This window comes from Natrix helvetica (assembly GCF_964273705.1).
Source record: "Natrix helvetica genome assembly, chromosome: 4".
Classification (NCBI taxonomy): domain Eukaryota; kingdom Metazoa; phylum Chordata; class Lepidosauria; order Squamata; family Natricidae; genus Natrix; species Natrix helvetica.
Genome location: NC_138550.1, coordinates 115,545,704 through 115,570,909, shown reverse-complemented (window position 1 = coordinate 115,570,909; position 25,206 = coordinate 115,545,704). Strand labels below are relative to the sequence as shown.

Below are 25,206 nucleotides of genomic sequence, written 5' to 3'. Positions count from 1 at the left end.
TTGGGTTATCTTTGCCTTTTGCTATGAAGATAAATTACTCTTAAAATATTTTGATGGCATAATGTGAAACTATTTTTAAATTAGGAAGGCATGTTTATTGCATATATAACCCCAGATCACTTTTAGAAACTGAGAAACAATTGTATCTCTGCAAAAGAATCGGGCTAGTAATCTGTCAAGATATTCTGATTTTGAAGCATTTTAGATCCACTCTGAAACTGGTACTTTGACATACTGTATTCAGTCATAACCTTGTTATGTTTCCAAGATGATTGAAAGACACTTATTTTGATATGATGAAGACATACCAGTCTAAAGATTCATATTTCCTCTAAAGACAAAGCAGTGAAAATGTAAACTACTGCCTGTTTTTTTTAAAAAAGGATGGTTCTATTATTGAAAGGAATGGGGTAGATTATTATAATTGTTTGCTGCAAATGTCACAGATTATATTCAATCTTTCAGACAATTTTAATCTAATGCTCCCCAAATAGATTTTGTTTACAACTTCTAGAACTCTTTCCAGCATGCCTGGAAATTTTGGGATCTATTGTCTCAATTCTTAGGTGGACAACATTCTGAGGAAGGCTAACCTAAACTCTTCTTTACTGAATAAAATTATCTTTAAAGTTTATATAAGTAGATTAAAAAAACCAAGTCTATACATTTCTGCAGCTTAATTTATACTGCCTTTTTAAGTTGCATACTTAAGCACTTTTTTAATGCTATTAATCAGATAGGACTTAAACATTTAGGAATGGTATGCAAAGTTTTCCAGTAAGGTTTATTTCTCTTGGGGGAAATAGTCAGTCACACAAACTGAGTCATACCATAAAAACTCTGTGTGAATCTAACAGTAGTTGTTTACATCTTATTCCAGGGGAAATGTTCAGCCAAGCTCCAGTCCATGTGTTCATGGACGCAGAATGCACACCCTTATTCTGAATGTGCAAGAGGCTTCTTCTCAGTTTTCTACCTGGTTTGCCAATACTCTGCAAACTTATTAGCAAAGGTTTTTTTTTTGTTGTTGTTGTTGTTGATGCTGTCACATGACTACCATCTAAAACTATTTACATCTAATTTAAAAGTGACTCATGAGGGTAGAAAATTATGTCAGTGATTATAATTATGTTTTGCTTCTGTTTTGGTAATACCTTGCTGTAAAATAACTACATCTTGTATTGCTGATATCAAGGAAATGAAGTACCACTTCAGATGGTCATGCAGCAATAACACTTTAAAATTCTTTTTCTATTACAAAGACTGAGCCTCTAACAGCATAGGGCACTAGTGCAGACACAAAAGGAGGCTTGTAGAGCTTAGTGTACAGTTACAAACTTTTAATATACATATTTGATACAAAAAAACTTTAGCAAGAAAACCATTCGTTTGATTGTAGATTACAATATTTTTGTACAGCATGAAGCAGTTACTTTATCCTGTAGTAAAAAAAAAAGAAAAAGTCCTATCAACTGTCTAGAGCTTTCTGTCTGTAAGAGCAGTTTGCCTTTGGGCTAGCAATTCAAGTACGCATTTGCTGGCATGAATGTAGTCTGATGGATTGTTCTTTAGCTTTGGTGTGTCAGTGACTGATTCCAAGTGTCTGACTTTTCATAGTGCTTTATACTTAGTGATTAAACGCTGAACAAAATGATAAGGGGAAAGAAGGGGCTGAAAGTGACCCAGAATGAGGACCACCAGCACAGATCCTGCTGTACAGTAAATGGCTATTACTGTGTTCTCATAAGGAAGAAAGCACTTGTAGAGCGAGACCTCTGTTGATGTTATGCTGCCCTGGAAAATGGAAGCAAGAGTTTAGAAGGTCTGAGGCAAATGGCTGTAGATATTGAAGATTCTATTAAGGGAGAGGGAAGCTTAGTTCTTCTTAAAGTAGCAGTACTTTCAATTGTTCATGGTTCAAGAGATGCAGACAACTCTGAAACTTCTAATGATAGTTGTTTTGCAATTAAGCACCGAACTGCCCTGTGTGAACATTTTGTGCCATGTGAAAAAGGACCTTCCAGAACACAACAGCTGTTATTTGAACCGGGCAAGGGAAGACTTATATAGTTAACAGCTTAAAACCCTTAATTATACTAATGGTTGCTATATAATTGGGGGAACTAAGCATTTGAAATTGCATGAAATAAATACAACGTAGCTCCATTCTTATAGAATTGGGAAGGGAGTGGAATTATGGATAATCTAGCCCCATAGGTAAGCATCCAGGTGTTACAAACATGACCTGCTAGATTGTTAAATAATGAGTTTAAGGAAAATATAGGTGAAAGTATGCTTCTCAAGGAGAACAATTTAAAATCATGTTCCCTAAAATGAGACAGATTTTCATCTATGAATTAAAAATTACAATAGAGCTATAATTGCTTTGCCTTTCCTGAAGCTCAAGGGGCTGAAAAAGGAAAGTTAGCCTAGAATCAGTTTTGAAAATAGCATCATTTAAAACAAGGCTTAGAACCAAGAATTTTTTGTTGTGCTCCGGGTTTATTAAGAATTGTAATCTAGTATACCCAAAGCAAACTGTGAATTAAGTTCCTCTGAACAGAATTTTGCTGCCCTATAAATATAATTTGCACTTTTGAAAAACAAAGAATCCCAGAGGGAAAAGGTGGTCTTGTGAATAAATCAGTCAAGCAAAAGCAAGTCTCAATACTGTTTGTTGCAGACTACTGACGATTGTTGTAGTCAGATTGTTTACACTGCATCCTCTTTATAGAAACGTACTAAATATGCTTGCATTTAGAATTGTACCATAAACCTTACTTTGCACTCTACAAGCTAGACGGCTCTCCACGTGTATGTGCTTTATAAAGCGGGTGCTTTGTATTCAACTTAAGTGTACTTTTGGAGAGGATGGAAGGAGCTGTTCTGTTTTGCTTTTTTTTACAGGTAGCATCAGTCTGAGAAAATAGCTGATTGCTATGTTGATTTATATTATGAAAAAATATCTGATGAAATAAACATTATTTAAATTTACCATTATGAAACTAGGATTGTTTCTGTTCCTCCAACTGAATGATGGAACACTGATTTCATGAATGTTACCATTATGAAGCACTTCACAGGCACTATGGGTATGGCCACTCAGAATCAATCGAGGATGAAACCACCACAATAGCTGTAAAGTGGAATAAAACAGCACTGTTACCATTTCTACTTTAGGAAATAACTCCACCACACAACACATCTTGCTTTCAGTTTCCCCTCAGTCATTTTAATCAGTTTAATCAGTAAATTACTTTAATCAGTAATTTATTAGAGTTGTTATCCATCGATCCATAAAGTGCTATCAGATCGCCTCAGTAATACCAGAAGTAACTCAGTTTTGACACATAGCTGATTCCAAAACACTTGTCCACCACATCTTTGGGAGAGGAATGGTTCAGCATTACACAGGAATCTTTGACTTAGTAGGGCTCGGGGAACCATTATATAATGGTTGAATTCACTCTGGCATATCATGAACAAATAAGCATGCTAAGGATGATATGCTTGCAGATAAAATATTTTTTGCTGTATGGTAATCCTCAGATATGTTGGATCTCAGATTTCAAACTTTCCCACCCAGCAGAGCTTTGAGCCACAAAGACTGGGACAGAATTGCAGAAATCTCTTGCACGATATTTTGGTCCAAAATTGGAGGCTCTGGCAAATTCCTAACAACCAGAAGCATAGTTTAATCTTAGTTATTTAGCTTGTTTGGGAGAATGAAGCCAGGAACAATAGTTTCCATATTATAAACTTTATTTAGTCACTGCTTTCATGACACATGAGGAAGCAGTTGAACAGTATACCCAAGCTTAACTGTTCATTTACACTCAACCACCATGAATTATTCTACTTAGCCTGTTCCCTACCCTTTGTCTATTTGTAGGCAGTGAAACATACAAGCCTTATATTTAAAGATAAAATATATATTTTTCTTAGGATATCCCTCAATAGATTCTTCATTATCAAGATTCTTCATTAGAGCTCATTAATAATGTGATGCCCTACACAGATGGAGTTTCAGGGAGTTTTTCAGGAAGCTGAAGCAGAATTCCTAACATACATCATCTGAAATCCAACTCAGACAGAGGGGTACAATTTTGACTCTTAGTACAAAGTTGCAAAGTAAGCTCTACGCTTTGCACAAATTAGGTCATCTTTAAATAGACTTGTATCATTGAAAATTGGTGAATGTTTTGTAAGCGAATACAGTAAAAGACAAAACCTCCCACATACGGTACAGCATCTTTCTTTAACAATGCAACATTATGCCGTCATTTTTCATAAAAGAGGAAGAATGTCTCCCAAACTCCAGATGTCGTGAAGACAAAGGAAACCCCCTCTTGCCTAGGTTACTTTGTGACTAAAACATTGTGTGTAAATATTTCCTAAAAGAAAGAAATTCCACCATTCAACTTCTAAAAAGGGAAAATTCAGAGTTTTTCTTTGTTAACACAACTCAACAGTTAACACTTAAGTAATGCAAAGCCTCTGGTCAAAACAAAAATACCTTCTGGGAAGCTTCTTGAGAAAGCACGTCATATTTCTCTCTGAAGCGGTCATTCTTTTTCTCCAGGGGAACAGAATCTTCTCCTGTACATTCTGAGTCACTTCTTCTATAAAGAGGATAATGCTAAGAAGAATGAAAAGTACAAAATAGTTCCAAATAAAGTTTCTCAATATATCCAGGGTAAATAAAGTGCAGAGATCTCATTCTATCAGAATCAACTTACCTGCAATAGAATTGGAGCCGAGGTTGGGACCTTATCCACATTACTACAGCTTTTTTTATGTTGATTTTGTTCCTGCCAACAAAAACCAGAATTATTTAATATGTACCTTACACAGAGCAACCAATAAAAAAGTCAAGGTTTTTAAGGAAAACTTAGTATTTCATTAGAATTGAGGGGATGATACAGGTATATAAAATTGGATGTTCTAAAAGAAGATACCCCTCTCATGTTCAAAGAATGGGTGAGTCAGTTTTAGATACCACTTGAGTTACATACAGATAGGCAGAAAATGTCTGGAAGATATATATGTATTTTAGCAGAATCTCCCAGGAGGTTTCAGAACAATGTCTACGCACACAATACACGAAAAAAGAAAGCAGTCATAAGTACTGAGGGTATCAGCCCTTCAAGATAGACTAGGAAACCAAATTTTTGAATGCTAATACTACTTTTATTAATGAGGTTAGGGTAATAAAATCTGCAAATGTGAATATGCTTCCTCACTCCCTTTATCTTCAAGGAAACGGGAAGGGGGCAGTCAAGCCTGAGATGCTTTCTTAATTACAATTCTGTCTCTTTCTTTGGTCTCTCAGTAGACTCGGCTACTGCTTTTCTTTCTGCTCAAAGTTACACTCTCAACCCATTACAGAGGAAGAAGCACTAAGTATACTACCTTCAGTTCTTTATAAATTTAACAAACATCAAACTATCAGTTTAATTAATTTAAAGAGTAGGTAAGCCCTGCTATATCAAGGGCTTATTTTGGGAAGTGATGTAGGGTTGAGAAATCCATAAATAAACTGGTATAATAAACTACTAAATTCAAGACACAAAAAGGATTTCTGAAGATGATTACAATACTAAAAGAACAGCAGATTTGATGGTGCTGCTGTTCTTTTATTAGCCACAATTTCATTCTGGTTTTCCCAATGCCCAAGGATAGAATCCTCACTTATAAGGGCTTTCTCGTTCATTTCAATGAAGAGAACACATTATTTTTAGAGGAAAACTGAGTTTTGCTGAAAGCTTGTGAGTTCACCTGAATAATAATTTGGGAAGGACTTAGTTTATAATTATTCTGGAGGAGTTGTTCTTTACCTTGATACAGGGGTGAAATTAACTTGCCTTCGTTACCAGTTCGCCAATGTGAGCGTGCGCCCATCTCCACACATGTGCAGGACTTTCCACGCATGTGCAGAGCGTCAAAAATGGGACGTGATGACATCTGGGCAGGTAGGCAGCCTGCTACCGAAAGTAGGAAAGTAGAACAGCGAGGGGAGGAATCTGCTGTTCCATGCGATTTAGATTAGCTAGAAAGCAGGAAAGCCAACAATTCTAGCTAATATAAATCATGTGTCACAGCTGATCAACAGAAATACCAGTTCTCCTGATCCGGTAGCATTTTTTTACTACCTGTTCACTCAAACCGGTAGCATTTTTTACTACCGATTCGGGCGAACCTGTCCAAACCAATAGCATTTCATCCCTACCTTGATAAGCTTTCCCCCAAAATAGTTATATGCCTACCTTCAATGAGCAATTCAGTTGGTGGGAAAGTTCAATGAGTTTGGCTTCTGCTGTTCTGCAAATTATACACCTGTCACCTTCAAGAGCAACACTGTTGACTATAAGAAAGCTAAGAATATAAGAAGGAAATATGCAAGTTACTGCCAATAAATTAGAAAATCCCATATCCTAAACATGGAAAGTAAACCCACACAGCTTAAGAAGACTTCCCCACCAAATATATTCCTAATGCGCTCAAGTGAATTCCCATCCTCCAAAGAGGCCTGGGAAGATGCAGAAGAAAATTCCTTCCATCAGATACTTCTTTGTACTATACATAGCACCTTTGAGTTACAACAGGCAAGGCCATGTTAAAAATGAGAATTCTCCCTGGGTTTGTTCAGAACCTGCCAAAGGTAGTGAATAATCAAGGAAGAAAAATAATCCTCATAGTGGATACCTATAATCATAAATGTTGATCTTAACACTTAAGTTTCATAAGATTCTCTGTGTTACACGTTAACTAGGCAAAACCCAATCAATGTATCATTGGTTACTAGGCATTAACAGTGATACAAAAATGGAGTTTAAACTTTAAACCATGCATAATCTTAAAATACTGTTTATCTATAATAACAGGAAATGAATACACATTTCTATAGAAAGGACTGCAGTTCAATTAAAACCCAAATGTTAAGAGCAGACTTGGAATACATTTTATAAATATAATAATATTATATGGCTTAATATAATTAATACCAGATTGGGAGGAAACAGATTACAAGCAACAGTTCTTATCCTTTCAGCAGAAAAATATTAAAAATATATTTTCTGGATAGCCAAAAATTAACCTTAATGAAAATTAACCATCATGAAACTAACGTTTTGATGTAAATGCCCAGGAACAAAGATCAGGCACAATAATAAAAATCCCAGTAAATTTTAAAAAAAGTTATACTCACTTTATCCCTTTCCGAGTTATTATTTTTTCTGAAGAGAAGTTGAAAACTTTAGAGAAACGTTCTAACTTGAACGATGTCATCCTAGGAGCGTATAATAAAAGACAGCACTTTATTATACCGTAATAAACACCATAGGTCCTGGCATAGAGAAAACATACTATGATTGAATTAGAGCAAAATTTCCATTTGGTCTGTAAACAGTGGACCATCTTCACTATAAACCAATATTTTAATCTATATCCTACAATTTTAAAACAATGCTTACTCATAATGAAAGCCAATGTCATGATTGCCAACAATACCAAATACTTCTGTGTGTTTTGGATGCCAAAATATTTTTTGATAGCGCCTTACATCATCTGACCAGGCCTGCAAAAAAAAAAATGTTTAAAAATTTAAGTGCTAGAATCTTTTTTAAATAAAAATAAATACTGATTATTATTTTTAAGTTTTTGTTTTTATTATTCCTGAATTTGTTAAGAAAAAAGGATCAGTAGACAATGCCTTGAGATAAAGCAAGCAATTCCATAACATATTGAAATTCATTTTTATATATTAAAAATTAAAATAGACTATTTCCTACCTTGTAGTCAGAAAAAATAAATCTCAAAGAAGATAAAGAGCACCAGTGAATTTCTTTAAATAAAGCATCTTGCATTAAGTTATTTTTCCCCACGTAGGACTGTTGAATGTTTAGATACTAATATATTAGAGTAATTCTTAGTATCATAAAAAAACTTTTCAACTCAATAAAGATTTCTACATATTTTATTTTTATTTATCAGCCCTATTTGTTCATAATGTGTCCAATTTACCCCAACCCACAGTTCACTTTCTTAACAGTGTTCTGAATATAAATTTGGCTTCAATGCCATAAAAATAATCTACCCAAGACATCTACTGAATTTTACACTGATCATTGGGGGGGGGGAAATGCAGTGTGTTTTACTTTAGAAGAAACACTTGGTCATGAATTTAATTACTACTATTGTAGGAACCGCAAATCTGCCAAATTCAATTTTATACAGTTGCTCTTTTTTCTCATTTTTCATTCTATTCTATTTATTCTTTAATTTGTTTTTTTCCCTTCTCACAAACCTACACAAATTTCATCTGCATTTTTCTTTGTCCACAGTTTCCTAATGTGTGTGTGTGTTTGTATGTATATTTGTACATGAATTATCTGAATACTTCAGTAAACTGGTTAATTAATTAAGAAAATAAAATGTTTCAGCTGCATTTGAGTCGGTATGTAGGACCAGAAAAATGGGAATTGTTAAGGTTCATTTTAAAATGCAACTTATAGGAACTTGCAATAATACACAAAAGTTATCTGTGCTAAAAGAACTGATACCAACACTGCCAATATTTTCTCAGTTGGCATATCTATTGTGCAAAGTACCATCTATAAATACAAATTTAAATACTGATAATGCTTCCATAATCATAAACAGCTTTCATTTAATAATTAAGATTCTAATTAAGAATTAACTACTCCTGGCCTTAGGCTTTTATTCACTTATTAACACACTTCACACTTGGCCAATAAAGAATTCTATTCTATTCTCTTCTAATCTATTCTAAAGGCATCTGTTTTGCTAGGAATACCAATTCAGGAACACAAACCTGGGAAGAGCTCCATTTTCCTTCATCAAAGATATCACCCAGAATAAAGACTATTTCTGGCTGCAGAAGCCATAGGGCAGTTTGGAAGGCCCTCTCCATTTGCCATTCCCTAGCAGGGGAGGGGGGGGGATACAAAACCACCATATTTTAATTAACATTATAAATATTATGAAGCAATTATAAAATCTGGATTAAAAGTAGCTGGGTATGGAGTGGCCTTCTCTTTTAACATTGTATGGAATATCATTTTTAATAACCTGGAACAAACATCTATGTTTTAGGATTTTGGTTACACTGGAGAACAACAGAGACTCACTCAAAATGTGCTATTTTGAATCTAGCAGAAGTTTGGGGAAATCAGATTTGTCAAATAAGAAATAGAAGAAGGTACTTTGGAAATGGCCTGGTACGCCCAAAGACCAGTTAAACTGCTAAGGTATAAGGGTGGAACATACACATTTTAGAGAAAGGAAATAATTGCACGTTAAGTTATTATAATCCCAAAGTAAAAAAGAATTATTCTTGATTAGTCAGACAGTAGAAAAAAAATACTGTGACTTTTCCATTGTTGCGACACAAATTCAAAAGGAAGCAAACATTCTCAAATTACTTATGAATTCCTGGCATTATCCAAAAACAGCAGGCCACCCATCTAGACTCTGTAACTTGCAGCAAGAATGGGAAAGACTGAAGAAAAGTTTATTAGGGGGAAAACCTCGCCATATAAAATGGAAACTTTTTAGACCTTGAAGACACCAGAGAAATTAATGGTGTAATAAAGAGATTGGGAAGGACAGTTAGACAAACTAACTTGGTGACAGGATACTGTAACAAGATTTATTCTTCAGAAAAATATACAACAACATGAATTATGACAACATGCTGGTAAATATAGTCCTTAATATACAACAACTGGGACTGGAAATTTGGTCATTAAGTGAAGCAGTCATTAAGATGTGATTGATTTGCTTGCTAAGCCCATGTGATTGCTTCAGTCAACAACCACAATTTGAAACTATGTCTCTGGGCTCTGATTATGAGGCTGAGCACAAGGAATTGAAAGGCAACTTTGATAACAAACGTCAAGGCTGCTTTACCCAAGTGCAGCTGCCCTTTGCCTCCTGCATAACTCCTTCTTATCTCCTTCCTTTCAACTTTTATAAAACAAGAAAAATATGCATATATATATACTATTGTAAAATTTAAAATAAATAACAGTATTTTATTATGCAACACATGTATATTAAATATTTTCTTGGCTGTGCTGAGGGCTATTTTATGAGGCTGCTATGTGTTTTATATGTGTATAAATCTTTATTTGTTTTCATGTGAGCTGCTTAGAGCCATGTACTAAGATAGGTGACTATATAAATCAATTAAATAAATAATTTTTAAATCACAGTATGAAGCTGTTTCAAACATTGCAGAACACCTGTACTCTGGAACACTGTTTTGGTTTTAATGTGTTAAAGCAATACGGAATGAAGAAGATGATATTAAAAATGATTGTTCCTTCAAATGATGTTGCTCAATGAAATACAAGATTCATTCTTCCCTTATGAGAGCAACTACACCGAGATTTTAACAATATTAAACTGAATCAACATTCAATAAGTTAGAAAGTAGATGATCAGCTTATAAATTTTTAGGTTTGTAAAATTTAATTATTCAGCATGCAACAAATGCTTCCACAAACCAAAAGCAACAAGTTATTTTGGCTCCTACCTCCTTAGCTTGTCCAACCAATGTCCATTGATTCTACCAAGCAAATGAGGATCTGATAAAAAGATGGTTTTCAAGACAGAATGTGAATTCTGTTTGTTAGTCCCCAGAGTCTGATTTTTCAATTCCGGCCAATGACATTGAATTATAACTACATAATAAATTAAAAATTCACAGAAAATGAACACTGTCAGAGTAAAACAAATAAGTTTCAGCATAAAAATGCCTCTTTTTCTCAAAGAATAATGGTTCATTGCCATCTCAGCCTACTGCAGCACATTTTCCATAGAAGTATCACCAATGTCCCTTTTTTCATGTCCTAAATCAAATGTACATTACTGTGTATTTCATGTGATTCTTCTCATCAGCAAAAAAAACCTGTAAGAGACAAGGAAAGAAATTTTATAGGGCCGCTACTGAATACAAACTACATTATCAGCCTCATTCACTTGTATATCCCAATTAAACAATGCAATAAATAAGAACGTATAGCAATTGCTTTAAAATGATTTGGTTATAAGCCCCATTGAACTCAATACCGTATAGCTTCATTCTTCTAACCAAAGCACATGGCGTTGCTCTATAATATTTTATAGTGATAGGTTCTAGAAAATTTACCAAATTAACTTAATTATAATAAAATACATATCTATTATCAACATTTTTTACAAAAAATACTGAGAAATAGTAATATTTGTGATACTTATTTTTTTAATTGAAATTTTTGGCTTAAAAATAACTATTTTGAATTAGAAGCTGATTAACTCTAAACCATTCTGCCATTCTGATCTCAAAATTGTTGACCATAAATTGCTTTACATATCAGACATTTTCTGATTCTGTACTGTAAATCTCCATTCTGTGAGCCCTTTCTCTAGCTCTGTGCCCATTTCTCTACCCAAGACAACCATCATTCATTTCACACTTAAAGAGATTTTCACTGAAATCCTGAAGGGTTTTTCAATGCTTTATTTACTCACTCAACATCTATGAAGATTCTCAGTCATCCAGGTCATGGTTGCTCCAAAGATGCTTTTTCAAGAGGTAACTGGACTTTCTGGTTTTTCTTTGAAGATGTCTCATTCTCATCTTCAGCTCTGAAGAAGCTTCTTGGATGAGAAGTGAACTGTCTTGAAAGAAAAACCAGAAAGTCCAGTTGCCTCTTGAAGAAGAGGGACCTTTGGGACTACCTGCTCATCACTCAGCAATAGAACTGAAAGAGTAATGTTTACTATTTTTGTAGTATCAAAAGAACAGCTGTAAATCTTTTAATATTTAAATTAATACAACACTGCAACAATAACCATTTAATTTCTATTCATTAGTGTAGCTGTGGCACATTCCATTTCCTTTCGTTTCATCTTGTGCTTTTTATGTAGGTTGCAAGGATTTCAAAGGAGTACAGCCAAATTGAGTTATTTTCAGCTCTGGTTATTTCCAGGGACCATCAAAAAATCTTACCTTACTTTCTAAGGCCATTCTTGTCCCATAACAATTAACCAAGATTACTAATGTAGGTTGGATGGAGGGCCAACAGAAAATGCCTTCCTCCTTTCTGAACAGACTCACCTCCTTGATGCAAAACTATGCCCCTAGCTCTGAACATTCTTTTTGTGTGTGTGCGTCTTTAATACAGTGCTTTCCCTTTTCAGACAGCAGCATTCATGCCTGGAAACCAGCTCTGCAGAGGGAATTGCAACAGAGGGGGGGGGGGGGACTGATAAGCACCAAGCCAGGCTGCCAGGAATTTGGCTGTTACTGTCACCCTGAGTGCAGCTACTCTGGGAATACTCCTAAAGCAAGTTAGATCCTGCCAATGTCCATAGCTAAATGTCTATGGAGATTCTCAGTCATCCAGTTCATGGTTATCCCAAAGATGCTTTTTCAAGACACAACTGGACTTTGATTTTCTCGTTTTCGCTTCTCATCCAAGCAGCTTTGTGAGCTGAAGAAGAAAGACAAAGTTCAAAGGAAAACAAAGTCCAGTTGCCTCTTGAAAAAGCACCTTTGGAATAGTTGGATCCTGCCAGTGTTTTGCAAGCTGCAGCAGTTTAAGAGAACTGCTGATTCAAAGCAAACACCTTTTGCATGGCCTTGGTGAATGAGAAGGGCTGTTTTGAGGGGGGGGGGGACAAAGCAAAGCAAAATGAGATTTCAGGGAATTTCCATTTTTGTTGGAAATCGTTTTGTTTTCTAAAGTTGTACCAATATAACATATACATATTAAGATGTAATTATTAAAAGTAAATAGCATTGTTTCTTTCCCAATTCTAACTCCAGGAAATAAACTATTTTATTGGGGGGGTGTCATTTTATCAGATTACTATCGCACATTCTGAAATCCTCTGGGTCAACTTAGTTCAGCATTAACATAATTTTCATTAGGACCAGCTTTAAGACTTGTGGGCTTCAACTCCCAGAATTCCCAAAGTCCACAGGTCTTAAAAGTTGCCAAGGTTGGACACCCTGCAACTAAAGGCTCATGAAGTAGAGAGCACACCTGGGGGCTAAACATAGGAAGAACAAGGAGCACAAAGCGATTCCTGGGCACAATTTCAAATATTTCAATCGAGCGACAGCTCCTCATTTTCCTCCGCCTCGCTTTGAGTGGATGAAGCACCCACCCCATCGAAAGCGTTAATGCTAAACTTCAAAGCTTTTCTCGTTACTTTGTGACCTTCCATCCAGATAGACTAAAATGAAATGGGACAAAGAAGACCCATCTTTCAACGCCGGAAGCCCAAAGGCGACGTCTTTAGTCCCGCCGCGATGAACTGCGGCAACGGCTTGGCAATGCCAAATGCGTGACACACCGATCCACGCAAACCACGCCTCCGCGCCATACATGAACCCGACCCGCTTCTGGCTTGGAGGAGCAGCAGCAACGGCAGCTCTTCCTCGAGTTCTCCCAGCGCAGAAAGCTCGGGAGACGAAACAGAAATCAGTTCGAATCGTAAATCGGGATCGAAATGCGAATCTATTTCAGCCAACCAGGATCCCTCAATTTCTCCTTCCTTCCGACCCTGCAAACAAGGCAACCTTTCAGCGCAAGGACGATTAGGTCGAAGTCAAATTTCTTTGCGCTCATCTCGCTGCTCAAGGCGCTTCTGAGCGTTGCTGCAACTCACCGAGGAGGGAGCGGGGCTGGGGGGGGGGGCGGCAGCGGATCTTCCGCTCCAAGAACGAAACCCGCCCGTGGGAAAGCTTCTCCTCCGCTTCGTGAGGCCGTCGGGAGCAGCTGACGCAGGAGCTGCACCACCAAACCCCGGAAGAAAAGAGGGGCGGTAATGAAAGAAAGCAGGCAGGGTCACCCGCCAGGCACGCACGTGTGTGGTGTGTGTGTGCGCGCGCGCGCGCACACAGCCGCCGCATCTACGGAAAAGTCTTCCGTTTTGCGGAAGTTATACAACACCGGCCTGGGGTGCAATCGATGGAAAGCTACTTTCCGCGTCTCCCATTCGCCCGCTTGAGAAGATCGGGGTCTGAGCGGGCATCCCTACCTGGATCGCGCTGGCCTCGCGGGGTGTCGGGATGAGTAATTCTTGCTGACTCTTCATATTTGCGTCGGGCTAAGGGGCTGCTCTGCAGGTTCCTACCGGCTAGGCGTTTCCATGGCGATCGGGGCATTCGGATGCAATCGGCGCAGCAGTGTCGCCTTGGTCCAAAGAACCGTTCCAACATCAGGCAGTACCGAGCACAGAAACGGTGCTGTTTAAAATTAGCCTAAGGTACCGGAGGAGGTGGACCATATCCTTATTCAGGGTAGGAGAAAACCAGAGATCGATAGGCTTTCTGAGCAAAGACTTGTGTATTAAAGCAGGTCATGCAGAATCTTCAAGTTTTAGGTGCAGTCCATAGCAGACTTCCAAAAGTTGTCACCAAACTGTCATTTTTAATATAATAAACAGGGTACTGTTAAGTTGACAGGGGGGAAACTGTTTTAAATGTGTATAAAAAGCAAGAAGAGCTTCAATTTGCAGATCTTTTGTCCAGTGGCAGCTGCATATTTGCAGTGAGCCTCGATCAAGCATAGCTACTCCTAAATATTTGAAACAGGTTGCCTGTTCTTTCTTGTGACCAATTATGTTCTGTGGGTGAGCCTCAGTTTCTTGAATAAGGGCAGGACTCCTACACACCCTTATCTAGGACTCAACCCAGTCATTTGCTAAAGTGACATATGCAGTTTCTGTCCTGTGCTCAGATCTGAACTCCAAAAGAAAGAAATCTATTTCCTCTAAATAGTCTGCAACAGAAATAGAAGAACTATCTTCAATAATTTAAGTCAGCAATTCTTATATTTAAAAATATACTTTTAAGAGGATATACCTACAGAATATATGTATCAAAGAATAAAAGCTATATCATTTACATTTTTAAAAAGGTTCTTAGCATTTTATGTAAGCCTTAAGAGTGTGATAAGGGACACTAACAATTAAAAAAATATATTAAAAATGCTGTTAAGACATTTTTAATCAGACATTCTTTTCTTTGAACCCAAATTCTAGGTAACATTAGATGTTGTCACAGTCATCTCACTGAGATCTGCCCCTATGGAGCCCAAACCTAAACAAACATGAACTATTTTATAGGCAAATTATTTAGCAAGTACCAGTATATCATAGGCTTACAGATAAATCATCTTATTAGTTTAAAACAGGGATCCCCAACCCCCAGGCTGTAGCCCACTACCAGGCTGTGGCCCAATTGGAACTGGGCCATGTGAGCAGTTGGCCAGCACATTTGGGCAAATGATGGTTGGCACACACACGCCATGGGCTGGTTCTCCTCTCTTTCCCCGCTGGGTCACCAAGCCATAAAGTTTGGGGACCACTGGTTCAAGACCTATTACATAATTTTTTTCCTTATGTTATTCTCTCAATAACTCTAAGGAAAAATGGACTGAGAATATAGCCCCAAGTTATTATTTTAACAATTACTAGCTGGATATATCACACACATTCATTTTCAAAAAAAGTTCCACATATCTAACTTATAAAATAACCTTGAAATACCTTCAAATTGAACAAGTCATAGTTTGAGCTAAACATAGGTCCCCAAGTTCAAACATAAAGAAGTGCTACAATTAATTTAAAATTAGAATCAATTACTTCTATTTTCCTCTTTAGATATATGCCTCCAGAAGACAGAAAACAGATGAGATTAAGTTCCTCGTTCACATTCACTTACTGAATGCTAAACCACAGTTAAGCATTGCATTAAAGCCAGTCCTAAATGTATTAAAATAAAAAAATAAAAAATATACAAATTATGCAAAATGAAAAATGGGTAACAGTCATGATTTTATTGCACAAATTAAGTTATTCTATTAAGTGTTTGTTTTTCTGTGTACACTCAGTATACTTTAATAATCTTGATTGAGCATGTTATTTCCATAAAGTTGTACGAGGTTTGCCAGCTGTCGACGTTGATGTAAGAGTGATACCATAAGTGGAACTTAACTGTTTTAAACACTTTTCATAGTGGGTATTCAGTTTTATGGCTTCTTGTAGAGCATATTTTAAATCCTCTATTTCATCAAAGAAATCCTGAAAAGTTATGACACAAAATGTTTTACTTAAATTCTACTTCTGAATTAGATACTTTGTCTCAAACTTTGTTCCTCTCTTCTCCTCTCCAAAAAACATCTCTCTTCAAATAATTACAATATGTGCTAATTGAAAATATTGTTATCAGTTCCTACAGATCCTAATAATAAATCCTACATTTGTAATAATGAATTACAACTCCTGCCCTAGCACTAAATCCTTAATTAAAGAATTCTGTGTTTTGTTTTTATAAATTGTACTTATGTGTATAAAATCAATTAAAATGATGAATTCAACTGAGCATATTTCTAAGATTCCAAACTTAACATAAAGACATAAAACAAATTCCCTTTATGCAGATAAACATAGTGTCCAAATCAAATGCTGTATACAGTATCTCTTAAAACATATATTACAATCTTAAAATAATCTTTAAAAAATTATTTGAAAATAGAATTGACTGTACATAGAAGAAAGGATTATATATTTAGGACTTTTTATTATCCATCTTCATATTATAATCTATAGCCGGGATGGCGAACCTATGGCACGTGTGCTACAGGTGGCATGCGGAGCCATTTGTGCGCGCTGCCAGCTTAGTTCAGCCTTTTTTAAAGCCATTTTTCATCCTCCCCAGGCTCCAGAGGCTTTATAGGAGCCTGGAGAGGGAGAAAACAGCCCCCCACCCCCTGAGGCCCTCCGGAAGCTTCAGGAGCTTCCGTAAAGCATCCGGAGCACAAAAAATCGGCCCTATGGGCAAACGGGAAGTTCGGGAATGGACTTCCAGTTTGCTCATAGGGTCGGTTTAAGCCCTCGGGAGGCTTCAGAGACCTTCAGGAGGCTTCCCTAAAGCCTCTGGAGGACTAAAAAGAACCCTATGAACAAACCGGCAGTCACTTCCGGTTTGCTCAGAGGGTCGTTTAAGCCTCCGGAGGCTTCAGGGATCTTCAGGCGGCTTCGCGTGCCCTGACAAATGGCTCTGTGGCACACGTGCCATAGGTTCACCATCCCGGTTCTAGAGTGTGATCACAATGTAACAATGCATAAAGCTTTATCTTCCATAGCAGATATTTTTCATTTGCAAATGGGATATTTTAAAAACTAACACACCTTATCTAATGCAGCAAGCTCATTTTTTAACATTCTTCTTTCTTTGGAGAGCGTTTCATTTTCCATCTTCAGTCGCTGTGTCTCAAAAAGCAACTGGTCTAAAGTACAATAAGCAATCTCTTTAAAGTCACTAAACGATAAAAATTATGTTCTTTTTTTTTTTTAACTGTATCTTAGAATTGTTTTCACTTCTGAAAATCAGGTTTTCCTCTTCCGAGTTTTAAGACCTGAGAATACAGTATTTCAGTTTCAGTTTAATAGTCTTATCATCATCTGATTTTATTTGCTGAAGAGTGAAGGTATCTTACAGAGAATTCAGAATAATGAGACAGTCAGAGGAAATGCAGCTGGGGAAAGAGAAAATCTCAAAGCTCTGGAAACCCTACATCTGCAAGCAGTGGTATAAAGCAGTTGTCAGTCTAAAAGTCTTGGGGGCGTGTGTGTGTGTGTGTGTGTTAACAATATGAAGTTTAATGGTGTGGTTAAGCAACCACACTACAAATCAAGACACTGGGAGTTCTAGTCCTGTCTTAGTCCCTCCACTTGTTTTATGGGTTTCTGGTCCAAACAAAGAAAAATATTTTGGCTGTATAGGGCAAGGAATTATCTACAGCAGCAAAAACCAGTTTATATAATGCAGGGGCCAGAGAAGTAGTACAGATAAAATATGGAAGAAAAAATGATGCCGCTCAGCGACAGCACTTATAATATACTCAAATTATCTCAGAGGATATGTACCAGATTATAATTTAAAAATCTATTCAGAATTGCATATCATTAGTTTATTGACAGCACTTTCTATAAGGCGATGAGAATAATACGTCTTCTCTAGCGATACACATCTCCTCTATCTACTCTCATTATAATATAGGTTACACTGACAGAAATAAACTTTATGAGAAGTGATGGTCTATTTCCTGGTCCTAGGCTGAAAATAAACAGTACATACCATGAAACTCTCCTTAACAACAGTAAGCATTCATATCATTCTAAATTTACGTTTCTAAATCAGGAATGGGGAAATATGGCCCTTTTATGACTTGCTACTGGCTCAGGAATTCTGGGAGTTGAAGTCCACAAATCATAAAAGGACCATAATTCCCCACCTCTGCTCTAAATAAAGGAGACTACACAAAATATAATTATGGTACCACTTCATTAAGCCATGTTTGCATCTTAATACAAAGTGTTTTTAACTGCTAAGTCTGTTTGGAATGGGAGGGGGTTAATTACATGCATTTTCAATGCAAGAGCAATCTTGTATTCAAACTACTGGATTTCAATTTATAGACACTAAGGTGATATCTTTGCCTCAGGAGCTACACATGGACTATCAAGAAATCAGGTGCGGCTCCTTAAATCCTGTGGATCCTGCTGCCTTGCACCTTACTTTCTATGAATATATATTACATCTCTCACTGTGCAATGTATGTGTAGATGTAGAGGTGAATTTTTTGTGAAATATGACTACAGTACATGTGCATGCACACTAAGGCTCACATGCTGTCTCTACCAACTCATGAATAAGACTAGAAGATTTCCATTTCCTTTTTTTCTTTTAAATAAACCATACTTTAAAATATCTCTACAGCACATCAAAAATATATGTAATCTTTGCTTGTTTTTTTCCCTCTTATCACCATGAGCTGGTATAAATCCCCCACCACCACCTTAGCAACAGAGAAGATAATTGGGAAGGTTCTTGAATCAATTCCTGCTCACACAACCCCAACAATCTGAACTGAGAAAGCATCAGTCTGTTTCTGGGACTCTGGGATTATGCCCAGGATAAACATAGAAAATTCTAATTTTCATTTAGTCATAGATGACAAATTGTCAAAAGGTAACACAAGATCAAGAGCCAATGAAGCAGACATATGAGGAAAAAAGTATTACCTAAATATTTGCAGGAACAGCTTCCCTTCTTTTTGCACATACATTTGTCAGATGACATTCTTCTCTGAATTGGAACAAATTTGTCCTTTTTTTTATATTCCAAGGCATTTATCTTTTGGTTTGCTAAATGAAGTTGATGTTCCAGATCATTAATTTTACCCTGTTTTAAATAGTTGAACAACTTTAAAGAACAAGAAAATTAACACATTCTTAAACATATAAGGAAGGGCAATTGGGGCATCAATTCAGAATTACATTTTTTAAAACCTGCATTAGAAGTTAGAAATAAATATGTGATTTAGAGTGTCATTGTCCTATTTAAACAAAGCTTGGAAATGATAAACGCCACTAACATATTTTTGCCAACTGGATGCATTATAAGGCTGCCTCACTCATGGGCTGGATATGAGATTAAAGCAAGAACATGGCAAGAAGAGAGAGAGAGAGACAGACATTATTTGCAACAGAGACAGATAGACACACACACACACACTTAAAAATAAGACATGTATCATAAAAACAAAAGGCCAAATTAAATTATCCTACATCATTTCAATCCAAATAATTATCATGTTAACTTAAAAAGCGAAAGTTTATGACTGTTCTTTCAGTATATGAAAGAATTTCAGTATATGAAAGAATTATAATTCAAGAACGCAATGCCATAAACATTGTCTGTATGCAGATACTCCATGACATTGTCATTTAACTTTAATACCAGTGGACAGAGATACTGTAGATGTGACAATTTCTTATTAAAATGAAACTGCAACTGAATGAAAAACAGACCAGTAAATGTGTCTTGCAATATACTTATGAAACATACAAAAATACAGTACTACTAATATTTTATATATACCAAACACATTTCATTATTTTTAGTTTATGTCAAAGTGATCAAATGATTAAAGCTTACAGACAGCATTGCAACTGTTTCATTTTGTCTTTGATTTGTTTTGACTTCTTTATTGTACCTTTTCTTCAGTTCATTATACATCTGAAGCACTCTGGAAGCAAAAGAAGAATTATTAGTCTTCCAAAAATGAGTATCTATATAAAAGTTCGCTGAAAGAGAATGAAATCTATTTCTCTGTTTTAGCCACAGCAATGGCCTAGTGATCTGTATCGACTGTGCTCAACACAGCCTCCAACTGGTAGAAGTTCCCTGCTTCAGCACCTTTCTTGTGTCATGCAAGAATTGCAAGCACCAATCACTTTCTTATACATGGCGAAGTCTCTGAATGACTGAGATCATCTTCCTTCAAAATCAATAATCTAATACTGGACAATTAAACACACTTTGGCTGCTTCCTATGGAGGTTCTGTGTAGGATCCCCATTGTGGGTTCCCTTGCGCTTGACATATTGTGCTGTGTCCTTCAACATCTTTTCCTTCAGTGAATTGTAGCAGCAGTCCCCAACTTTTTTGGCACTGGGCATCAAACAGATTTTCCATGCACTGGGAGTGGAAGGAGTATACAACCTAGATCCTTCACATGCAGAGTTTACAGTAGGGTTTGTGCTCCTATGAAAATCTCATGCCTGATGATCTGAGATGGAGATGAGGCAGTGATGCTAGCACTGGGAGCCATTGCAAATACAAATGCTTTGCTTGCTCACCCGCCAGTCAACTCCAGGTTTGTGGCCCAGTTCCTAACAAGCCACAGACTGGGTTGGGGACCATTGGACTGTTGCATATCCATGTTTCTTTTCCTCTCATGTTCATTGCACAAACAATGGAATGGGGATATGAGCCCAATGGTGTCCCTTTGGGAGAAATTAAAAAACCCTGCATCTACTGCAGTCCACTAGTCTAGCAATGGACCAATAAAATATCAAGGGATTTTTTTTTTAAGTGAGCATTTTACCAGTAATACAGCAATGTTTTACTATAAAACTTTATTTTTATAACTGTAGATGATTCTTCTTTGGAAACTTCTATTTGGCGATACGTAATTAAAAAAATACACCACCGATATAACTTTTGTTTATAGAAGGGGGAACTACCAGTAGCAGAACATTTTTATACAGTCAAATAAAATAATATAATGTAGACTAACAAACGGTTCAACACTGAGCAGGAAATAACTCAAAGATGGATTGATATATTTATGGATAAATGTATAGGGAGTGGCTACAGTGTCATTAAAGGCTTTTGTTTACAGACAATGTTGTATTGTTTACCAACAACCCAAATTATTTGCTAAGATGTATGTTTGACTAGGGTTCCAAAACTCACCTGGCATGTTCCTTTACTACATCATGTTCCTTGTGATGAATCCCATCACCTTTATGGTAGAAGTGAAATTCTGTTTGAATCTGCACACTAAAATAAATAGCCAATTAAATAAAAAGCTCTTTCTTCAGATTGAATAAATATGACTAATGTAATGGGTTATTTTTATCTAACCCTCCTAAAAAATCCAATAATGTTGAGAAAGAATACTAAAATTATTTTAAATCTCAAAGAAAATAAATATATAAAAAACACATAATCAGAGGAAAAAGACATGGATAGTTATGTGATCATAAATGGAAGTATACAGTAATCTCTAATTTGATAATCTGTGATAACCTGTGACTACATTCTCATTATGCCTGGGCATTTTAGGCCTATGTCTACTCTGCATTAAGGCGATCGGAGTTGTAAAGAAAGACATTTAGGAAGGCTAGTTGAAAATTCTCCATATTTTCCAATTTAAGTATTGTATAGATTAAGAAACCTCTAACAGTTTCTCAAACTACTGTAATTCTCATACAGATGATTTCCATTTAACTCTATAAACCCAAGTTCATCTTTCTGGAAGTAAACATTCTCAAATTCAATAAAATCTATTTATTGGACATAAAGGATATCCCACCAAGTCAACCAGAGAACCCAGTTCCATTTGCTTATACTCCACAAAATCCAAGAATCCTTTCATTCTTTAATGAAAGAGCCTTTCATTAAAATAACAAAAGTACCAATCCAGTCTTGCAAATACCACACTATGTCCTAATTACAACAGGCCAAAACCTTTCAAGAATTGGGGCTACAACCTGTACAAATATTAATTATAGACCAACTGAATCTATCAAGTTAGTATGTTATGCTAAAATATTGTGTTGGGTAATGATAGATATTTAGCTTAATGTTTAGTCATTATATTTCTATGTGAATTCTTAAAAAAAAATAAACTTTAGGAAAGAATGTCTAAAAGTATGTGGTGTGGCCCTCAATTTAAACTCATTCATCAATGATTCAATGTAAGCTTGAATCAAATATTGCTTTAAACAACAAACCAACAGATGAGAAGCTAAATCTTTATACATATTAGACTAACTGAAATCTTAGATTCTTAAGAGGCATGTGCTTAGAGTATAGCCATTCTTACTCTTTCCTTGTGACACAGGAAGGCAAGCACTTCTTTTGCTCATGTAGTTTATCATGCAGCTGCACTACATCATGTTCCAGCTGCTTGTTTTTTAGGCGTACATGCCTCAGCTTTTTAAGGAGCAGCTGATTTTCTTGATTGAGCTGGAAAAATGAAATAATTTTTCTTGTGTTTAGAAACAAAGAGTTGCCCAGAGTTGACTTATTGGAAAGATGGGTGATATATAAATTTAATTAATAAACATACTAATAAATGAAGCTTAGTTATTTCATGTAATATAGTAACCTTCATAGTATAACACTACTTTCCTACTAATCAGGCAGCTATCCAAAGGCACAAACATGCCTGATTTGGGGGGGGGGGGGAGAGAGAAAGCAGTACTGCTTTGGTGAAGTACACACCCCCAACATGACATTCCCAGCCCGATTTATCATTAGAAAAAAATAGTCGTTTCTTTCAGGAGAAAAAAATGTCTATTTTTATAATTTCCTTAATTAAAAAGGATCTTGGCTCTTTGAAGAGTGATGTCAAAAGTTCAGCGCTAAAACTGGGCACCTCACGTGATCTGCAGAATAAGGAAACACGGGAATTTCTGAGAAACCGGGTAAAAACCATCTTCCCAAAGCTCGCCTTTCTCTCTCTCTCTCTCTCTCTCCCTGAAGTGGGTCTCCACAGCAGCATGCTCCGAGCTCCCCTAAGTGGATCTCTGGAGCAGCCTGCCCGGAGCGATGCCCTACACTAGTGGTTCCCATCGTGGGGCCCACGCCCCACAGGGGGGGCAATTTGATTTTTAATGGGGCAATTTGAACTTTGTTTAAACCAAGTTTTAAAGGCCTCCGAGTGAATAGTTCACTTTTTGAGTAAAGTAAGAATTATAGGGGGGGGGGGGGGATCAGGATTTTAGAGATGCTTAGGTGCGGCATTTGCAAAAAAAGGTTGGGAACCACTGCCCTACACCAAACTTGTTTCTCAAACTTGGCAACTTTGGAACAGGTGGACTCCAACCCTCGCAATTTCCCACGTGAGCTCCCGCTTGCCTCAAAGTGGCCCAGACTGAGAACTTCTGCCCTGCCTGCAGCGTCTGCCTTTCCCACCCAAAACGGGGGTGGATTAGGGGAACTGCCATCCAACCCCCCCCCCCCGGCTGGCGCAGATGAAGGGAAACACCGGCCAGATGCTCTTCCTCACTCACTTGGACGCATCTATGAACCGAGGGCAGCGCCATCCGCTTCCCTGCCACGGCCTCCCACACCGGGAAGAGGCCAAACATGTGGGAGCAGGGTCAAGGCAGCGCCCCCTCCAGAAAGAGACGCGCCCAACAAAGGAGAGCGGGCGGGATCGGCTCGGGGTCAGCCGCGGGGTTTCCCAGCGGTCCGATAAAATGCCCAGGCAACGGTCAAAAAGCCCCCCAAAGCGCGGCGTCCGCTACCCCGCCTGTCCTGAATTCACTAGCTCGAGTGTTTCTTCTTCAAAGCGGGGGGGGGGGGTGTTGTTGTTAACCGGAAGCAGGGAAAGATTCACCACACGGGTTAAAACGGCTTTAAGCGTATCCGAATGAGGAAGATCCCGCCCTCCTCGCAGGCGGTTCCCACGCGCGCGCGCGCACTTTGGTTGGGTGGGAAAGTAAACCCACGTTTGTTTACGGAAAGAATTTAGTGACGCCATAATAACGCGACTATAGGATCTGGTCCCTTTCCAGGACTTCCGCTCCATGGTTCCCATGGTGACGGGATCCCGAATCGGCTGCATCTCCTCCCCTTCGGGTGAAATGGATAGTGTAAGAAACGTGCTTAAAGAGTCAGATTCCAAATTCCAAATTAACAAATTAAAGATAGCTGAAGTCGTGTGATGGTAACCTTTATGGAATGTGTATGTGTACATTTTATGTTCTATTTGCATACTACAATACTCAATTTTACATTTAAATATAAGCTTGCCTAGAAAAATGTAAAAAAACCTAACTTGATTTTGGTTAAGCAGCACAATTCCATAAAGAATAATGAATACCATCATTTCAGCCGTCATTTTTTTAAAAAAAAAAAAAACCTGGGTTTTGGAGCCTGATACATTTGTAATTCTCAGGAACTGCTTGGTTAAGCTCTGAAAAGATGGAATCAGTCAAGGGGGAAATAAGAAAATATTTTATTCTATCAGAAACTAAGTTGTAACATCTTGAATAATTATATTTATGTTCTTATCAACTTGTTTAAGGTAAGATTTAGCTGCAAAGGAATAGGCAATTCTTTACCTATACAATTTATGTTTGGAAACTGGCAACATTTATCATGGCATACATTTTGTGATTGCACAAAACTAAACAGTCTGTGAATGTTCCTACCCGTGTTCTCAAAGTTCTGATCACGTCTGCTGGTACCTCCGAAAGCTGGCCATCCTTGTTGGAGGGATTCCAACTCCAATGTCACATATCACGAGAAGTCTTACTCTGTAATGTGGAATATTATTTGACCCTTTTCTGAATTTAAAGAGGGTCAGATATATAAGCTATCTTTCAAGACAGAGATACCAGTCTGGGCTGCCAAAAACCAGATGATCACTAGATGGCAGCAAAGACTGAAATCTGTTTTTTTGTTCAAGGACAGAAGAGGTTACACAATCATTTTAGTCCTTTAATTAAACCCCTTCCATGCAGAGGCTGCTGATCTGGATTGGCGTTATATATGCCCAATTTTCAACACAGTTGGTCTTGAGGGAATCTTCTTAGTTCA

At 37.2% G+C, this 25,206-nt stretch overlaps 3 protein-coding genes across 5 annotated transcripts in view; 1 reads left to right on the top strand and 2 right to left on the bottom strand.

The window, feature by feature from the left end:
* Positions 1 to 1,319: 1,319 nt before the first annotated feature.
* MPPE1 (metallophosphoesterase 1) lies at positions 1,320 to 13,581 on the bottom strand. Of its 2 annotated transcripts, XM_081950535.1 has the most exons (10): positions 13,054 to 13,578; positions 10,559 to 10,933; positions 8,834 to 8,942; positions 7,473 to 7,576; positions 7,208 to 7,288; positions 6,267 to 6,375; positions 4,740 to 4,811; positions 4,517 to 4,639; positions 2,996 to 3,136; positions 1,320 to 1,794 (listed from the first exon to the last, which is right to left on the bottom strand). In XM_081950535.1, exons 2-10 carry the CDS (start codon positions 10,813 to 10,815, stop codon positions 1,612 to 1,614), a joined length of 1,179 nt encoding a protein of 392 aa, XP_081806661.1. In that variant the 5' UTR covers positions 10,816 to 10,933; positions 13,054 to 13,578; the 3' UTR covers positions 1,320 to 1,611. The 2 variants fall into 2 exon arrangements, with proteins under 2 accessions (XP_081806661.1, XP_081806660.1); XM_081950534.1 differs by having other exon boundaries at positions 10,559 to 13,581.
* Positions 13,582 to 15,597: 2,016 nt separating this feature from the next.
* LOC309390616 (uncharacterized protein) lies at positions 15,598 to 24,035 on the bottom strand. Of its 2 annotated transcripts, none has more exons than XM_081950133.1 (7): positions 23,502 to 23,621; positions 22,481 to 22,623; positions 21,346 to 21,432; positions 20,024 to 20,114; positions 19,108 to 19,267; positions 17,212 to 17,309; positions 15,598 to 16,101 (listed from the first exon to the last, which is right to left on the bottom strand). In XM_081950133.1, the coding sequence occupies exons 1-7, from the start codon at positions 23,604 to 23,606 to the stop codon at positions 15,940 to 15,942; spliced, it is 846 nt and encodes a 281-aa protein (XP_081806259.1). In that variant the 5' UTR covers positions 23,607 to 23,621; the 3' UTR covers positions 15,598 to 15,939. The 2 variants fall into 2 exon arrangements, with proteins under 2 accessions (XP_081806259.1, XP_081806260.1); XM_081950134.1 differs by lacking the exon at positions 23,502 to 23,621 and adding an exon at positions 23,673 to 24,035 and having other exon boundaries at positions 15,610 to 16,101.
* IMPA2 (inositol monophosphatase 2) overlaps positions 22,804 to 25,206 on the top strand; it is a 30,101-nt gene continuing 27,698 nt past the window's right edge. Inside the window, exon 1 of the mRNA XM_081950131.1 lies at positions 22,804 to 23,084. Coding sequence (XP_081806257.1) covers positions 22,950 to 23,084 — 135 coding nt within the window. The 5' untranslated portion in view covers positions 22,804 to 22,949. The remainder of the gene's footprint in view (positions 23,085 to 25,206) is intronic.